An 18,433-nucleotide genomic window follows, 5' to 3' on the forward strand; every position below is an offset into this window, starting at 1 on the left:
TAAAACCACACAGCTTTACTTGAAACGAAGTTGTGTATCGGCGATACAGCACAAACACTGTGGGTACTGTGTTTAGCTGACTCGCTCGTTTTAAAAGGTGGTAGTTCCTGACAATTACACACTGTTAAATGGAACAAGCAACTTCTAAAGGGAAATGCTAATGACAATTTCAGTGAGCGCTTGCTTGAAGAGCACCTGTGTATCTGCTACAACAACAACTTAAACTGCAGGACTAGTTTAAATAAAAAACAACCCCGTAACCACCAGCTCTTACTTCACAAACTGATGAAAAGCATCCCAGCATTGCCAAGTAGCACTGTACTTCGTGATCAATTTCACTTTGACATTTCTATAAAAGTTGAAAATGTTATTGCTTAGAGTGTCTTGCTGCATCTCACTCTTCATGCCTCCAAAGATCGGCTGACAAATTCCATCTCTGCTAGAGGTATGACCTGAAATATAAAGAGAGAGCTAGTTACCACGAGCTGGCTGCAGTCTAGGTAAAGAAAAGCCATGTTTGCATTGCTTAATAATCTCTGGGTATATCTTTGAAAAGTAAAATATTATACTTTTATCGCTTGTTCCTTGCTAAGTCACAGGTGTGGTTCTTATTCCCTAACAGCTTTCAAGGAAGCAAGTTCCTGTTTGCAACTAAACAAGTTGAAAAAGAAACAGCAAAAGTAGGTTAGGTTAGGTATCCTCTTAGAGATTAAAAGCTGAGTTGTCACTAGCTAAAGAAATGCATCTCTTCGCATGACTGTCACCATACTGTGCTGCAAAGAAAACAGCTTGAAGCATGTCAATGAAGGCAAATGATTCAGAGCCATGCATGTGAAATTCAGATATCAACTGAATACTATAGTAGTATTACATGCATCAGAGCAGCACCAAGGGTATGTCTAAAATGCATTGTAAACCAAGGTCCGGGACCTGGCTTGTGGTTCCCAAACCCGTACTTGAGTATCCACACTGCATTGTAAACCGGGGTTTACAATTGCTGGACCCAGATCTTACAGTTGTGCTAGCGCATCCATACTGTCCACACCAATCTTCTGACTCAGGTCTGCGGCTTGAGCTGTGCCAAACACTGTGAAATGAAAGGGCTTAGACGCAAACCTTAGTGGGACTTAGGCCGTGATATACCATCCCTTAGTAGGGTCCTAGGACCTGGCTCCAGAGTTCTTGCTTACCCAAGTCAGACTGATTTGTGTGTAGATGGAAGGGGGCTGGGGCTCAAACCTGAGTTGGAGACCAGGCTTAGTGTGCAGTGTAGACATACCCCCACGTAGTTCCAACTGAAATTGTGGCTCCACTGCTAGGCACTGGACAAACACATGGCATGAAACAGTCTCTGCCCCAAAGAATAGGCAAGATCGAGAACCCTCTTTTATGGATGGGGAACTGGACAAGTGTGACTTGCCCAAGATCCTACAAGAAATCTCAGGATCATCTTGTGGTTAAGGCACTAGCCTGACTGTATCCTCTACAGTTTAAGGCTGAGATGTTGATGTACTGAAGAGGCTGGGATTGTTTTAGACAGGTACCACCTACACCACAAAAAGAACCTACCCCCATAGGAGCCTCATAATTTGAGCCAAATTGGTTCTGAGTGTCACTTTGAACAACAAGGGCAGCCTCAGCACTCATTCATCTCCTCTCAGTCCCATTTCTGTGCCTTTTGAAAGAAGACTCCCTGACTCCCTTGCTCAGGAATTCGAGATGCTGCTGCCTATTACTTTATATATTCTATTGGGGGGAAAAAATCCCCCCTCCTCCCCACCAACAGGGGAGAAAGGCCATTTCATTTTGGGTACCTGGCCCATATCGCTCAGGGTGGGCCTCTGATGGATGGAGACAGCTGGGGGACGGGAGGAGGTTCTAATCCACCTAAAGAAATCCCTGTAGCCTGCTGCAGGGCCCTTGTGCTGTGGAGTTTGGAGGGGAGGAAGGAGGAGGCCTGGTTACTCCTCACACTCATTGTTGATATCAGCTACCAGAGTTGGGTTACATGGGAATCAAGTGAGAAGTAAGGACACTCTGTTGCCCCTCTCTCCTCTCCAATACCACTCAGGTATCTGGACTGCCTGGGCCCTGGTGCCTCCCACATGGAACAGGCCTCCTACCTGGGCAGAGAGGAGCCTATTGTCTGGGTGCGCAAGGTAGCAGAAGACTGGAGTTGAGCGAAGGCGGCTTGGAAGGATAGCTCTGGTGGATGCCAGAAGCCTAGCCTAGCCCAGCCCAGCCAGCTATAGGGCCAGAGCTGTATGCACCAGTGTGAATAACAGGATTCTGTTTTGGGATGTACCCTGACTTTCTGGAAACTCTCCAGCTCATGGAAAACTTGGTTCTTTAGATAGTTCCTGTAGCCAGACAGCTGATATTGCTTAGGCCAGGGGTTGGCAACCTTTCAGAAGTGGTGTGCCGAGTCTTCATTTATTCACTTTAATTTCAGGTTTCGCGTGCCAATAATACATTTTAATGTTTTTTAGAAGGTCTCTCTCTATAAGTCTGTATATTATATAACTAAACTATTGTCATATGTAAACAAGGTTTTCAAAATGTTTAAGAAGCTTCATTTAAAATTAAATTAAAATGCTGATCTTACGCCGCCGGCCCGCTCAGCCCATTGCCAGCCTGGGGTTCCGTTCACCTAGGCCGGCAGCAGGCTGAGCGGGGCCTGCGGCCGGGACCCCGGCTGGCAAGGGGCCGGCAGCCAGAACCCCAGACCGTCAGTGGGCTGAGCGGGGCTGGCGGCCGGGACCCCAGACTGGCAGTGGGCTGAGAGGCTCAGCCTGCTGTCGATCTGGGGTTCCGTCTGCCGGCCCCGCTCAGCCTGCTGCCAGTCTGGGATCCTGGCCTGCCCCCATACAGTGGGTACCTACCTTCTCCCCGGTTCTAGCCATTCTCTTCCTCTCTCTGCACTGAGATGAGGGTGGGAGTGTGCTGAGCACAGGGCTGGGGGTGAAGGAGCAGGCTGGGGGTTGGGGTGCAGGGTCTGGCTAGGAGCTAGAATGAGGGAGGGGGCTCAGGGTTGGGGCAGGAGGTTTGGGTGTGGAGCACTTACCTGGGCAGCTCCCATTTGGTGCAAGGGGTGCAGGTGGGAATGGGGGGGGGGGGTGCAGGAGCTCCTGTTTGGTGCTCAGGGTGGGAGTGGGGATGTGGGGGGTGCAAGGGTCAGGGCATAGGGTGTGGGGGGTGCAGGAGTCAGGGCAGGGGGCTGGAGGGTGTGTGAGGAGGGTGCAGGAGTCAGGGCGGGGGCTGGGTATGTGTGGGGGGTGCCGGAGTCAGGGCTGGGGTTGTAGGGGGGTTTAGGGGTGAGGGCAGAGGGCTGGGTGTGTGTGGGGGGGTTTAGGGGTAAGGGCAGAGGGCTGGGGGTGTGGGCTGGGGTCGTGGGAGTGCTCCCAGGCCCCTGCCCTGAGCAGCTCACGGGCACTCTTGTCACGCTATATTACAGTAACCCAGAGGTGCAGCTTGTAAAAGTCAAGATCAGGGCACGTTGCGCTCGACAATGTACAAACACCTAGTAGAGCCAGTCCTTATTCCAAAGAGCTAACTAAGGCGCAGTGATTTGCCCAAGGTCACACAGCAAGTTGTTGTCAGAGCTGGGAATGGAACCAAGCTTTCCTGAGTCCCGGGCCAGCCGTCTATAACCTGACGCATCCTGCCTGACTCATGAAACCAATGCATCTTCCAGAAGGAAAAACATACTTCCCAGGACAAGGAGCCACTGACCAGCATCTTTCGCAAGTTGCTAAGACCTCAACTTCCCTGCACCCTTGACAGGGTTAATTCTATAAAGATAACGATCTGTTGGACTCTATCTTGGAAGAGGCAAAGAATTTCATAACTACCAGGGAGATGACTGGAAGAAGATACCATGTTCTCTAGCTGTTCCAGAGCGTTTCTGAACGCTAAAGCCTTTGCAGAGGCTCCGAGGTCAATGCCTAGGTGTCGTCTCATGCGTTTTTAATGTTTTTGAGGCAAAAGTCTCATGAGTTTAAATTTAAGTGCTCTACCCGCAACTGTCACGGGTAGTCCTTGTTTAAACATCAAGCCCTACAGAACAAGGCTAGCGCACAAGTCTTACAGAGAGAAAATTATATATATGAATGAATCTAAATTCCTCTAAACAAAATACTTCTTGATTATCCAGTGCTGATCCTTTGGCAATACTGCCCACGGCGAAAGACCTCAATGTTTCATAGCATAAGCTGCTTGCTGGTGGTGAAGCTTTACTTTGCAACCCCAATAGGAAACAGTAGTTTGAAATCCCTTGAGAATCCAACACATTCTCCCCTCTACTGGTGAGGGCCTGTAGCAGCTGCTCTGTAATTCGGCACAGACCAAAACCCATGGTGAAGTCAGGCTTTACGCCTGTGGAAGTTGGGTAATTCTCAAAGACAACAAAGCTCAGAGGCCCCACTGCGCCTTCCCCACAAGGAACACAGCTTTCTACGGGCTGTGCGTCCACCACCTACCCCTGTCATGCCTGAGCCTTCCCACCCCAAACTCCAAGGGGTGTCCATGCTGGGAAGGGAAAGCTAATGATCTTGTGAATAGCATTAACTTCTGCTGCCTTTCCCAGCAGATTTTTGGGCAGGTTTGGGAAGGAGCACGTGGAACCTAGCAGCTGCTTTCCCTCACCACCCAAAACTAAACACACGTAGCCCCCCGGAGGATGCCATGTGGCCCCCACTCATGAAGGCCACATGTAGAAACATAGGAATTGCCCTTCCTGCTCAGACCAGCGATCTATTCTGGCAATGACCACTGTCCGGTGCTTCAGAGAAAGGTGCAAGAAACCTTGTAGCAGACAATAACGGAGCAACCTGCCCACAGGTTCCTAACTCCAATCTGTTAGTTTTTGAATTATGCCTTAAAACGTTGGGTATCTGATCTAATGTAACTGTGGTTGTTCGCTTTACCCACACAAATGTCTAATGATTTTCTGAAGCCTATCATTGGCCTTTATGATATTCTTGTGGCAATGAGTTCCACAGATTGGTTATGTGGAATGCTATTTGTTTTTATCATTTTGAAACCTGTCGCTTTTCAAGTTAAGAACAAGAGAACATTTAATTGTCGTATGAGGAAGGGCACACAAGAGCGTCTGATTTATTTCTCTAAGCCAGTCGTTATTTTTGTACATCTCTAACTGGTCCCTTCTCTAAACAAAAACAATCTCTTCTCGCATAGAAGTCTCTCCATGCTTGTAATCAATATTGTCATTTGCCTCTGAACTACTTCTATGTCTGCTGCCAGTATGTTGTTTGAGAAACACAGTATTCTGGTTTAGGGTGGACCCATAATGTATAGAATGGCAAGACAATATTTTCTATCCCATATGTTACACATATTGCCACTGTTTTATGTTTTGACCATCATTACACATCGAACAGAGGTTTCATTGAGATGATCTTTTTCCTAAGTTGTTACATTAGCTTAGCTGACATTACTCCTTCCAGCATGAATCGCCTTTCATTTGTCAGCAGTGAACTTCATCTGCAGCATTCTGCTGCCCACTCACCTACTTGTTAAATCTTGATCTTATGTCATTGGCAAGTATTGCCACCTTTCCCCTCTCATTTACTACACTCCCTTCAGCAAAAGGGTGCAGGACCCTTTGTGATTTCGCACTTCGGAATCCCCTTTGGGGCTGGGTCTAAGGTTTTGGAAGTTCCAAAAACATGTGGTCTTTAATCACAGAGATAAGTCTGATTTCCCGAATGGGCTAATTCAACTGTTTATCCTGAGTATCACCATGTCACAAGAACCAATGCAGGAAGGGATTCACATTTTAGTCCTTTGCTTACCCACTTGGCTTCTTTTGCCTGCGCAACCGTTTGTTGTGTGTCACTGTCCTTTGTCAGGCTGTGACCCCCAATGGTATCCGTAGCTGCCAAAACCGATTCATACAAACGTTCTGCATGGCTTTCAAGTTCTTCTGATTGTTTTGCAATCAATCCAAGGGTGTCCTTTAAAACTAACAAGAGTATAGGGAGATTTTTATTACCATGGAACTTCTACATAGTGAAGCCAACACAGAAAGCAGACAGGAGTGTTCCATCTACATTTTATCAGATTTATTTGTAACGCAAATCTAGGCATGTGCTTCTAGAAATGATGCCTCTAGTGCAGTGGTTCACCGCCTTTTCAATACCTCAATGCAATGTTATAATAGAAAAACGTTTGGGGACCCCCAAGTTGAGACCAGGTCTTGAGATACACATGCAGTGACTGTGCATGCAGTCAGATCTTTTTGAAAACTTAAATCTCTTTGAACAAAGTTCCAGCTAGATTTCATTCCCCCAGGCAGTGGAGGATTTTTCAAAGCTCTATTCACACACATGTCTGTGGGCACAGCTGTTAGCTCTCTACTCAATTCACTCCCCAAACATTAAATTAAGGTTTTAGAAGTGCAAAGTTTTACAAAAACAAATCAATAGAAAATAGAATCCCAAATCAAAGCTCCTGAAGGTTTACAGACCCTGACTTCCTTTGCACAGGAAAGCGGATGATGCAGCTACTACTGGTTGTAATCTAAGTAGCCCCCCACCCCCACCCCTCCCAAGCTTTTGTCTGAAGCCAAGATAGCTCCAACACAAGCTGACTTTAAAAACCAACTAGTCTCTCTCTCTGCATATCTAATCAACATTCTATCAAAAAAACAAGGTCCTGATCTGGCCCCTGACAGCTCCAGCAGCTTAAAGAATGTGACCTCAGGTGTGTCTCCCCACCAGGGAAATCCACCTGACACAGAGGTGTTCTCTTGCCACCACAAGCACTAGGCTGCCCTCGTGTGCAGCCCCTAGGGGTGCGCTCCAGCTATTCTGAGCTGGTGGAGTGGCCCACAGGTGTCTATTCAAACAAATCCTTACTGAGCACAGAAGGGTGCAATGGAAGCTTAAAGCCATCTCATAGAATCATAGACTATCAGGGTTGGAAGGGACCTCAGGAGGTCATCTAGTCCAACCCCCTGGCTCAAAGCAGGACCAATCCCCAATTTTTGCCCCATATCCCTAAGTGGCCCCCTCAAGGATTGAACTCACAACCCTGGGTTTAGCAGGCCAAAGCTCAAACCACTGAGCTATCTCTGTCTCCTCCTGCTTGTGTTAAATGGTCCCTTCCCAGCACAAGATTTACACCCCAATCTACAGGGAGTTTACCACATCAGGGTTCTCAAACCCTTAATACAAAAACCGAAGCATTGAAATGGAAACGGTGGCAGAACCAAAACGATGACGTCTCCTACTGCTGCTGCCATGCATTAGGGAAAGGGCAAAGAGCGCTCCATGCCTGGAGCAGCTCGGCTGCACTACCTGCCAATGCTATTAGAGGAAAGGAAGGCGCAGAAGCAGTCTAGAGAAGGGAAAAGAGAGCACCAACCCTGTGACCTTATTACAGAAGAAATCAAGATCTGCTACTGTCTGTTACCAGCAAACTTCACGACCATAACATCTCCAGCTGAGTGATGGCTGGAGATGAAGTTGGCAAGTAGCGTGTTCGAGAGACAACTATACAGAGGTACAGGAAAGAAGCATAAATACGTGGCTCTCCCGTTAAATTTCCAAGAAGTATCTTTGACAAATGCCTTCTTATTTGAGGTGGAGTAGAGGTGGCATGGGGAAGTTATGACACTAGTTTAAAAAACTGTAAGCGCTAAACTAGCCTGTGAGTGATGGCTTAAATGGAGACAAATAACTAGACTAGTCTTCCACGAATTGGAGTCTGAACTGCAGTTGAGGGGCCAAATGCAGCTCTTGAATTGACTTGCCACGGTTTTCACCAGGACTCTCACCTTCACCTTAGACCTGCATCTTCAAGGGTAGACTTTAGTCCCCAGACTATAAGTAAAAAACTCTCATTACCCTCCTCCTAGAGCTCACTGATAAACAGCCCAGTTTCAAGTTATTATCAGCCACTTCTCTTTAAAGCTCCCACTAATTTTGACATGGTTGCTGAATCTCTCCCCCACACAAAGCATAGCTCAGGACATGAATCTCAGAGTCTGGCTGCAGCTGGATGTTGACCTCTTGCAGGTTTTGTTGTCACACGCAAAGAGACACCCTCCACATCCCGTCCAAAAGAAAGTCCCCTTACCCGGTGAATTTGACGCCATACATTTCAGGAGGGTTTCACCCCTTTGTAACACACTCTCTGTCAGCGTCTGGTGATCAGCTACATCTTTCTTGAATTGCTGCGAAGATAACAAGTTTTGTTTTTACAAGCGTTTTGCGGCCCGTATACCAGGACAGAAATGTACCACTAGCTGCTTGCATCATGCTGCCTGGAGGAAGACCTATCATTGAAAGGACCTCAACATTCCTGATCTCCTGGCCTATGGGAAGCAGCCATTTTGGAGGTGTGATGTGCTTGATGTTTTGGGTAGAGATGGGCCCAAAGGTGTCCCCTGGATATGAATTTTCCCTTAGTTTTTGGGGGTGCTTGGATCCTGTGGTTTGACTCTGGATCAGATAGAGAAGCCTAAGACAGAAGGCTCTGACTTGGACCTACTCATCCCAGGAAATCTACTCACACAATTTCCATTACAGTGTACATGCAGCCTTATAGATGAGCCCTGCGCATCACTCTTGCTGAGCGATAGGGTTCCAAGCACTTTAGGCCACGCTGTAATCTTCACAGTCACCCTTGGGAGGCAAATGGGTAATATTATCCTCCCCATTTTACAGAGGGAAGAACAGACGGAGCTCAGGTGATGTGCCCCAAGGCCACGCAGCGACTCCTTGGCAGAGCAGAACTAGACTCGAGTTCTGCCACCACCCTGAGAGCTATGCGCTAAACCTGGGAGCACATGGCCTCCCAGAGTCCTGGGCACCTCCCCTGGGGAGGAGAAAATGAACAAGTCCCTCCAAAGGTAACTAAAAAGGATTACAACTAGTAACGGTCCATTCATTCTACCACTCTGATTTCTCATCACATGCCAACACAAGTGGAATATTGTGTGTAGCATGTGCTCACTGCCCTAAAAAGACACACAGAAAAGTTATACTAACTTCTAACTTGTAGAATACCTCGAACACCTGTGCCCCACACAGGTAGGGAAAGAGACACCTGGAGACAGAGAGCATTTAGTGGGCCAGGCCAAGTGGAAGATGAAGCCCAGCTGGGGGAGGAGCTGAGCAGGGAGCACAAAGGGAGGAAGCCCCTGCTGAGAAGGCGGCTGCAGGGAGAGAATGCTGCAGTCCCTCTCTGGTTGCTGGAGAGTGGAGGGAAAGCCTTGCGAAGCAGAGGTACAACAAGCCCTGGGCGGGGCTGTGGGAAGGCCAAGGGAGGCAGAAATCCAGGAAGGCAGTGAGCAGCCTGAGGCAGCAGTGGAACCCAGAGGAGCCTGGTTCCCTGACCAACCACAGGGATGGGTGGTGTGGACACACCCTGACACAAGGGGGAGGACGACTACTGAGTGTGGAACTGGGCCAACCGGGAGAAAGCCCTGGGAGGCATCACTCTGCATGTTAGGAGGGCGACAGCCCTGCAGAGCCCAGAAAGGGTGAAGAGCCTGCAGCGGAATACGGAGAGTTATGTTTATTTGAGTTTAGTTTATTTGTTTAAGGGGTGGGGAGGGAACTAAACGTGACCTGGCTGGAGGGGCATGTCCTGAGGAGAGGCAGAGCACCGCATGGCTGGAGGGGCTCAGCTGTCATCAGGAGGCGCTAAAGAAGAAGAGCCTGAGATGCCACACCCAGCCATGGGGGAGCACGCTAGTGGCGAGTCTAATCTAACAGTTGGCTTATTTGGAACGAGTAAAATGGCCTATGCACCACTTAACACCCTCAAACGGACTCTAGGTGAGCTGTGGGGCTGGCCCCACGCCCGGGGTGGATATTCTAGGGCTCTGAGTACAGCACATCTCTGGAAGGAGAACAGAATGGTAGTGCAGATACCGTCCCCAAATGGCCAGGGCCCACCCCTTTGTTCAGTAAGATACAGCAGGTAACCAAAGAACGTAACAAGGAGAAGTAACAGAGGATGTTAATAAAATACAACAATGGAAGATAAGGTTCCTTCCCCCAGTCACATAGAGAAAGTCTAAATATAAAGCGTTAGAGCTACGTGACGCTCTCACGCTGACCAAGATAACCCCCCACCCTTGTTTCAAAGCACACTCTACCGAAATATGCTGAGTGGGATTTTCAAAAAGGCTCCCAGCACTGGCCTAACTCTTCTCCCACTGAAATCAATAGGAGCAGCCATCTATCTTAGGTACTTACATGGCCTCCATTACTTTGTACCTGAGCACCTCATAATCTTTAATATATTTATCTTCAGAACAGCCCTGTGAGGTAGGGTAGTGGTATTATCCTTATCTGAGAGATGAGGAACTGAGGTACAAAAAGGCTGAGTGACTTTCCCAAGGTCACCTAGGAAGTCTGACAGAGCAAAAATTGAACATAGGTCTCCCAGACTAACATCCAATAACTGACCCAAGGCCAACACGGAGTCTTTTTGAAGAGAAAAAAAAAATCACAACCCTGAAGTATTTAGAAGAAAAAAAAGAAGAGTTTTATGCAATATTTCCTACTAAAATACATGGGGAGAAAATATAATTACCAGGTAACGATGTAGGGAAGTCTTCACACTTTCAACATCTGGTTCGGGTGGAATCCAGTTGTCTGTAACGTCTGCTACTTTATACAGCCAATGAATTAGCTCTTCTAGCTGACAGCAAAATATCTACTTAGATGAATCACAATAAAAGGCATTACTTCTCTCTTTTTCCATAATAATAACATTAATACGTGGCCAAAGGATGCTTCATAGAATGTTTATTCCATGCTGGCTTAGAATCACTGCTCTTGAAGGTCCTTGTTTGAGTGCTGACTTCTTCCTTCTCTTCTCTCCCCTCCGCCCCACAAAAAACCCAAGAAAGCTATTCATTTATTTGGGTTTAATACTCTTGAAACGAAAATTAATGTCTAAAAGCACACTGAACAAAATTAATATTGCGAGTTACATCCTATGCTCTTGCAAGCCATTTTAGGGCACAGATGAGGAGGGAAGGCAGAGACAGATGAAAAATTACCAGCATACCCCAAAACGTATTCAACATGGCTAACCAGTCACTAGCGTTATTGACTTGACTTTCAAATGGCTGCTACGAAAGGCCTTTTAGTCAACGGAGTTCTGCACAGGCATGAGGGTTTGCTCGCTCGTCTCTCTCTGCAGGAGCGGGGCCCCACTTTGTAGAGCACCAGAGTTACTGAATGTTTTTGCCATGAATCTTCTTAAAGGTCTATTTTTAAATTAAGTGTGTGTGTGGGGGGAGGCAGGGTGTATTTCTGCAGGGTGCTGAGGACCCTCTGTACGAGCTAAGCACCCTCCGCTGCCTTGAAGATAAGAATCAGGCCCTAATTCACCTAACCCTTGTCTACACTAGAAAATTATAGCACTTTAACCATACGAGTAATGTTAAAGCACAACCAACTCCTCCTCCCTACCAAAAGGATGCAGTTATATTGGTATAAAGGTGCTTTATACTGCTATAGCTAGCCTTGTACAGGAAGGGGAATAAGCTATCCTGGTAAAAGGCACCTTTCTACCAATATCTGCATCCACGCTATGGCTTGCACTGATATAACTATGTCAATTAAAAAAAAACAAACAAAAAAACCCCACTCCCCTGCCTGAAACGGTTATACAGTTACAACTTGCAAGTTTACAACAGGCCTAATAAGAACTTATGTGGTGCAAAGTACAACCAAACAAACACAGAGATGAAACTGCTTGTTCGAAATGCTAAGGCTGGGATTGGTGGACCTAATTCTGATCTCACATACTGTAGTGAGTTAGTCCTGTGCCTAAGTACAGCAATCCCTCCGTATCTGTCTCTGTAACTGGCATTAGCAATTAGCAGCATGGTCGCTTATTCAGAATACTGACAACCATATGACCAAATAAACGCAGTGTGATACTGGGGACAAAGCCACTACTTAGGAAGGTCTAGACCCAGCTGAAAATAAAGGGAGCAAAAGTCCAGCAGGAGGAAAATCAACCCCTGCCCCCCCTTTTTGAAATGTCATCAAAATGCAGAAAAATGCAACCAGCTCAACAGCGAGTCAAAAAAGTGTGTGTGTGGAGGGGGGGGAGAAATCACTAAAAATGTTTTTCCTTTCCCCTTCCCACCACCAAATTTCAAAGCTGGATAAAAATTTTGATCAGTCCTAGGAGTTACACTGAAAATTCTGATTTACAGCATATTAAGAAAAAGAGACTTAATAAACTTTCCTGACAAAAAATCTACCTGGTTTCAATATGCACTTAAACAGGAGCCAACTCACGGATAGGCTCACAAACTTTCCAGCAAGCTGGGGTTGAGCTTCAAGCCATGCTGTAGTTTGGGGCAGAAAAGCCGACAATTTCACAGTGTCACTCTTGCTGTGTCTACCCTAGACCGTTTCCCCAAAGATTTGCCACCAGGGCAGCTTCACGTCAATGGCAGCAAAGGCAAGAGTGCTTGTGTAGACAAGTCACCAGAATCACCAGTGTTTTCACCATCAATATCATCTAACCCTGCTCAGAGAAAGCCAAGGAAAAATGCTGTTAATAATGCCAGTGCCTTGGCTACACCAGAGCTCTTATTGGTGGAGCCGCACTAGTGGGAAAGGTTGTCGGCGAAAGTCCAGCGCAGACACAGCTTCTGAGCTTTTCAGTGTGTTCGAACCTGAAATTTCAATGTGAAACTCAGCAGATACGAAACCACAGCGCCTCACGAAGCTGCAGGAAAAAGCTCCTGTTGCCTGCTGGGATCTGCACTTTATCCACAGGCAGCAAAGAGTTGTGTAGCGTTCTGGAACCCCAAGCTGGCAAAGGCGCCCTCCCGCCATCAGAACCAGTCTGCTCCAGTGAGACCTAATGTATAAATTAGTAGCAGCTGCAGGAAATTTAAACGTCATGCAAAAGGAACTGGGAGGAAGACAAAAATACACAGACAGCTTCCATTAATTCTGGTTTCAACCCACCTTAATACATTGTGCAAGTGACTCCTTCTGTTGGTCCTTCCCTTTTGTTAGATGCTGCCCTTCACCCTCCAGTGCACACAGGTATCTCCCATCTAGCATGTCCCTGATGGAGGGCATTCCCAATCTTCTTACAGATTCCCTGTGGTCCTGGTAAATGGTTTTTATAGAGGGCTTTTGAGGGTTGCATGCGTGACACAGAACACAATCCTCACTGCCCTGAATTCCATATTTGCTCTTTATGCTGCCTTGATCTTCAACAGAGTCAGAGGAAAGCTGCCCTCTGCTGCCACTGTAGCATGGAAGGTCTTGTTGCACCTGGTCATGCCCCGGTCTCCCTTTAGTCAGCGAAAGATCAGACAAATATTGAGCCAAACCTTCTAACTCCTTGATTCTGGGAGGCAGGGAAAGAAATTCTTCATCATTCTCCCATGCTTTTTTCAGTGGCAGTATTTGTGTAGTGGATACAAAATGACTGGCACCCTTTTCCTTTACCTGACACTTTGAAAAGTCTTCATCTCCTCTGTTACCCCAGCCTCTCCCATCTATGTGAGTCGGATTACATGGACTTAGTCCAGCACACTTGGAAGTAAGCAAACCGTTTGCAAACCCTCTAACGGGATCTGCTTTGGTGGCAGTACCAACACATTCTGCAAAGGACACTTTTGTGACAGGTGAAGGTCCATAGTAAGGAACTGCTCCTAAATACCCTGGCTTCTTAGACAAGGGAGTTGAAAATCTCTCTGCTGAGATCCCACACTCCTTACTCTGGCTTACGTTGCTCCCTGAAGCATGTTGATTTTGACCGGGTGCACTGATACACTTCAAAGTGCTCTCAGGTGAAACGGAAAAGCTGTCAAGATCTATACCAGAGTCATGGAAGAAGGGATCAGGCATCACAGACTTGGGGTTCTTTGCAAGCTTGTATTTTGGCTTCAAGGGGTAAGTGTAATCAAGCAAGTCCTCATACTCTTTATTAGGGTTCCAGTGTGGAGACTGCCGGTCCGGAGACGGGGGTAAAGAATCAGGTATTGCACATGCCCAGTAATCAGCCTGAAAGGACGACCTCTTTTTTTCCTGTTCCACGGCTACGCAGTCATCAAAGAGAGGATTTAACCGCCTGCGTGTGCTGAGCATGGGATCTTCTACTGGAGTAGAGCCACTGTGCAGATACCGAGAGGGGAAGACTTCAGATGAAGGAAAAACCCTTCGAGCTGGTAAGCTTCTTGACCTTATCTCCTGCTGTTCAAAGTCGTCGTCTTCTGAAGGTGGAGTGGAAAGGCTCGATCTGGAAAACGTTGGGATTGCTGTCTCAAAACTGGGGAGTGTTCTGTTAGGCAAAGACTTCAAAGTGGCTGAAGAAAGGGAAAGTGAGGCCTGGCTCCCATGGTCAGCATTTATGGCAGGAAGGGGCTCAGAACTGGAGAGGTAAACTTTGGCGTCCATTGCTGAGCTCTGAAGTGTTGGCTGATGCTCAGGAGCATTCGGAAGGTGCTCCTTGCAGCCCAGACATTCCACCATTTTCATCTGCTTGAAACATTGGAGGGAGGGGGGAAAAACATATAGAATGAAGCAATGATAGTTCACACATTAAAGGCCTGTACTTCGCGTACGGCTTTGACTAGGTTATAAATGCGTTTCACCAATGGGGAGAACTCCAGCAAACAGAAATGAGAAAACAAATTTCTAACTCAAAGGGAATTCTTTGAACAATACAAGTAGCAGAAGTGCAGATAAAAGCCCTATTGTGTTGTCAGCAGGGCAGGAATATGGAGATTCAGAGCCTAATCCAGGCCTGGTGTAAGCAAGCACTCACATGTCAACTCCATTGCCTTCAGGGCAGTTGTACCCATTTACACCAGCTCTGAAATGGGCTGGTACTGTCGCCATATTTGCAGTGAGGCAAACCAGGTACTTGGAGGCTGTATGACACATCTGTCAGCACGAGACATCATTCATGATAAAGCATGTGTTGTGGGGAAAAGGGATGTGAAGTGTCATCACGCTACATTTATTTATTTACTTATTTATTCAGAGTGTTTAAATACAACACACACCAATCCAGTGATCTGAGCCTCTATCCCATAAACTAACCATCACAACAAAAACAAAGGCCCGCACAGAAGCGTAGGCAATCCTCACCCGCTTTAACAAGCAGGAGAAAGGATGGGCTTTGCAGCATGCCCACAAGGTTAACAAGTCTGGGTTTTCATGGACAAAAGGAGTCCACAACTGAAGACCCCTCAGAAAGCACCACCAGCTGTTCCCTCTCATTTCTACTGAGGGAGCTCAAGCATCTCTGCCGATCTGAACAGCGGCAGTGTGTCGCAGAGAGAGATAATCTCGCAGGTAACCAGGTCTCACACTGTTTGTGGCTTTCACAGGTTAAAACCAACACTTTGAATTCCACCCAGAAGCTTATTGGAAGCCAACGCAGACCACCAAGCACTAGTCTGATGTGCTCCCAATGTGCAGCACACTAGGCTGCATCTGCTCCTGATAGAGTATGTGCCCCACACAGTTGACAAAGGAGTTAACTGGAAACAGAAAGCAACTAGTACACAGGGTTGCACCTGGAGGCTGGGCCAGGCCTAACTGATGATGAAGCCCAGCTGGAGGAGGTGCTGGGTGGAGAGCATAGAGGGAGGAGGCCCTTGATGAGAAGATGGCTGCAGGGAGAGAGGGGAAGGACTCTGCAGTCCCTCTCCGGATGCTAGAAAGTGGAGGAAAAGACTTGAGAGAAGCAAATGTACAGTAAGCCCCGAAAGGGGCTGTGGGAAAGGACCAGAAGGAAGGAAAATGAGTCCAGGCAGGCAGAGAGAAGTCTGAGGGAGCAGACCCTAGCTGCTTGCCACAGGGTACCTGGACTGGAACCCAAGGAGAGGGAGGACCTGGGTTTCCTAACCAGCCACTGGAAAAGATGGTGCAAACACACCGTGACACAAGGGGGGAAAAGGACAATGGAGTTTGGAACTGGGGAGAAAGCCCTGGGCAGGCATCCACCTGTCCAAGAGCGAGAGACCAACCTCACAAAACCTGGGAAGGGATGAAGAATCCGTGGAGGAGTGAGCCTGAGTAGAGGCAATGAGTTACGTTTATCTGAGTTTAATTTATTGGACTCTGTTTACTCCACAAGAGCTGGGACTAAATGTGATCTGGCTGCAGGGCTAATTCACGAGAAGAGGCAAACCATCACAGGGCCAGAGGAACTACCGACAGGGGGTGCTAGAGGTGGAGAACCTGATACCTCCTGCCCAACCCCAAGAGGGCAAGTCAGTGGTGAGTCCATTCTAACAGTGATCTAATTTAGCGTTTAGATGCACATCACTGGCCAGGTCAAGCAAAAGAGACTACTTGCAATGATCTGGAGGAAGGCTCCAGATAAATGCTCCGAGTGGCTTACCAGGCACAGAAGGATTTACCAAAAAATGAATTAATCTGAAATGCTTTGGTAAAATCTTTCCAATAGCCAGGCTGAGGGCTGAGGGAGGGGGATGTCTGCACTGAACCTCATTCCCAACATGTCTATCTCAAAGGCCAAAATTTACAAACTTGGGGAGTCCAAAGGCAGCCTCCTAAATAAGCGATATGGGGGCTTGGCACAAGTGAAAAAATCAAGCCTAGTATTACAGATCTCCAACATCATCCGGGGGTCTTTTGCTGAAAATGTAATAGATAAAATAATAAGTGAAATCTTCTCACCTGCCGCCCTTCGGGGTGGAAAAGAGTGCTGCTAAAGCGATGGGGCAAATAGAACCATTCACGGTAGCAATCAGTTAATGGCTGCCTCTCCACATATGTTGCTTTTGCTCTGGAAAACCTGGAAGAAGGTGTTAAAGATACTTCACAAAGGCTGGGCTTTCTCTGGGAGACACCAGTTACTCTGTGGCCTGTTCCATCCATTGCCAGATCCTCAGTTCCTTTTGGGGATGGCTTCACCTCCGTGGCTTCTGAAAGCGGACGCTCACTGCTAACTAGCTCAGGGCAGTCGGTCTCTAGTTCTGGGTAGTTCCACCTCCCACAGACCTTGTCCTTCACATTCAGGGAGGCTTCAGAACCTAATTTTCCCACATCCAAGGCCATTCATGCAGAACTCCTTCCCCTCACAGACCATGCACTCGCAGCCTTGGGCTCTCTGAAAGAAACAACAAAGTGACCCTCTTTCCCCACTTCCACACAACTAAAACAACATGGATTTGCTTTACCCTGCGTCTAAGTGAGGAAACACACTTTAGCCTGTCCTGAGCAAAAATCACAAGATCACATCATCTCTGTGCATCTTTAATCACACAAAACAGCAAATTTGCTTTCATTCTTTTCCAGCACTTTTCTGACTTCACATTACAACTTATTATGCTAAAAATCACAGTTTCGCTCTTTGGAGAGTCACTTGTACTCTAGTGGTACATTCGGAACAAATGCAGGTTTTGTACCCTGCTCTGACAGCTCTATGGTTGCTAACTAAGGACCATGATCCTGAGAGCACTTTTGCACATGAATAAAGTTACTGTGTCCAAATGAACAGCCATTCTTTTCACTAGCAGTTGTGTATCTAGGGCTGCTAGAGAATCAAGCCCTAAAGAACTTCTGGGACAGGTAATTTCCTTACAGGGATACATGGGGATTTCTCAACAGGTCAACTTCTCCGAAACGGAGACATTTAAGAAAGGGAAATAAAGCAATCATCTCAGGGCCTGATTGTGCAACTTCTACCCGGATGAGTGATTGATTACTCTCATGACTAATTGCTCATTGATGGGGGATCAGGGAGTGGGTGTGCCAGTCATCACAGCTTTGCTGGTATCGAAACAACGATCAGTTGCAGTGACAGGGTGGCATAGGTTACTTCCACGCTGGAGCAAGGAGCGAATTGCGATTGAAGACTGAGCTAACTTAACGTTTTAGGTCAACCTAGGTACACCGCTCATGAATGTCCAAAATCCACCATCCCTGAACAATTTAGTTAAGCCAACCCAACCTCCAGTGCAGATGCCACTAGATTGATGGAAGAGTTCTTCAATTGACCCAGTTACCCCACCTTTGAGAAGTCTGTTCATCACAGTGATGGAAAAAACCCTTCTGTCGCTCCGGGAAGCATCTACACTATAGCGCTACAGCGGCACAGCTGCAGCGCCGTACCTGTGCCATGGTACTGCCTCTAGCGTAGACATAGCCTGGGTCGCAATTCACTCCCTGATTCGCTCCTGGGGCATTGCAGGTGCGTGCTGCCTGTTACTCAGGGCTTGTGGAAACTCCACGATCGAGCCCTAAGGGAATAAGTTCCCGCAGTCCCTTAATTAGATTTCACGCACTCTGCAGGAGATGCTCCTCCTTTACACCAGTGTGACGCAGCTCAGAATCTGCCCTGCTCTACCCAAATTGCCTTTGATACATCTATAGGGTCTTGCCACAAAACCCTATGCACACACCGTTAAATTCAATCAATCGTTCTTAGAAAG

The 18,433-nt window shown here is 47.3% G+C and overlaps 1 protein-coding gene across 12 annotated transcripts in view; it reads right to left on the bottom strand.

The window, feature by feature from the left end:
• Nucleotides 1–18,433, bottom strand: part of CEP68 (centrosomal protein 68) — a 28,344-nt gene continuing 9,911 nt past the window's right edge. For 2 of the 12 annotated variants that reach the window (XM_037896043.2, XM_043543951.1), the window contains exons 2-7: nt 16,677–17,109; nt 12,978–14,504; nt 10,570–10,692; nt 8,101–8,197; nt 5,814–5,983; nt 1–452 (exon numbers count right to left, since the gene is read on the bottom strand). In XM_037896043.2, coding sequence (XP_037751971.1) covers nt 402–452; nt 5,814–5,983; nt 8,101–8,197; nt 10,570–10,692; nt 12,978–14,504; nt 16,677–17,057 — 2,349 coding nt within the window. In that variant the 5' untranslated portion in view covers nt 17,058–17,109 and the 3' untranslated portion in view covers nt 1–401. Of the gene's footprint in view, nt 453–5,813; nt 5,984–8,100; nt 8,198–10,569; nt 10,693–12,977; nt 14,505–14,790; nt 14,913–16,676; nt 17,110–18,433 lie in introns of those variants that run through there. The other 10 variants (XM_043543953.1, XM_043543954.1, XM_037896046.2 and 7 more) reach the window with 10 other exon arrangements.

This window comes from Chelonia mydas, chromosome 3 (assembly GCF_015237465.2).
Source record: "Chelonia mydas isolate rCheMyd1 chromosome 3, rCheMyd1.pri.v2, whole genome shotgun sequence".
NCBI lineage: Eukaryota > Metazoa > Chordata > Testudines > Cheloniidae > Chelonia > Chelonia mydas.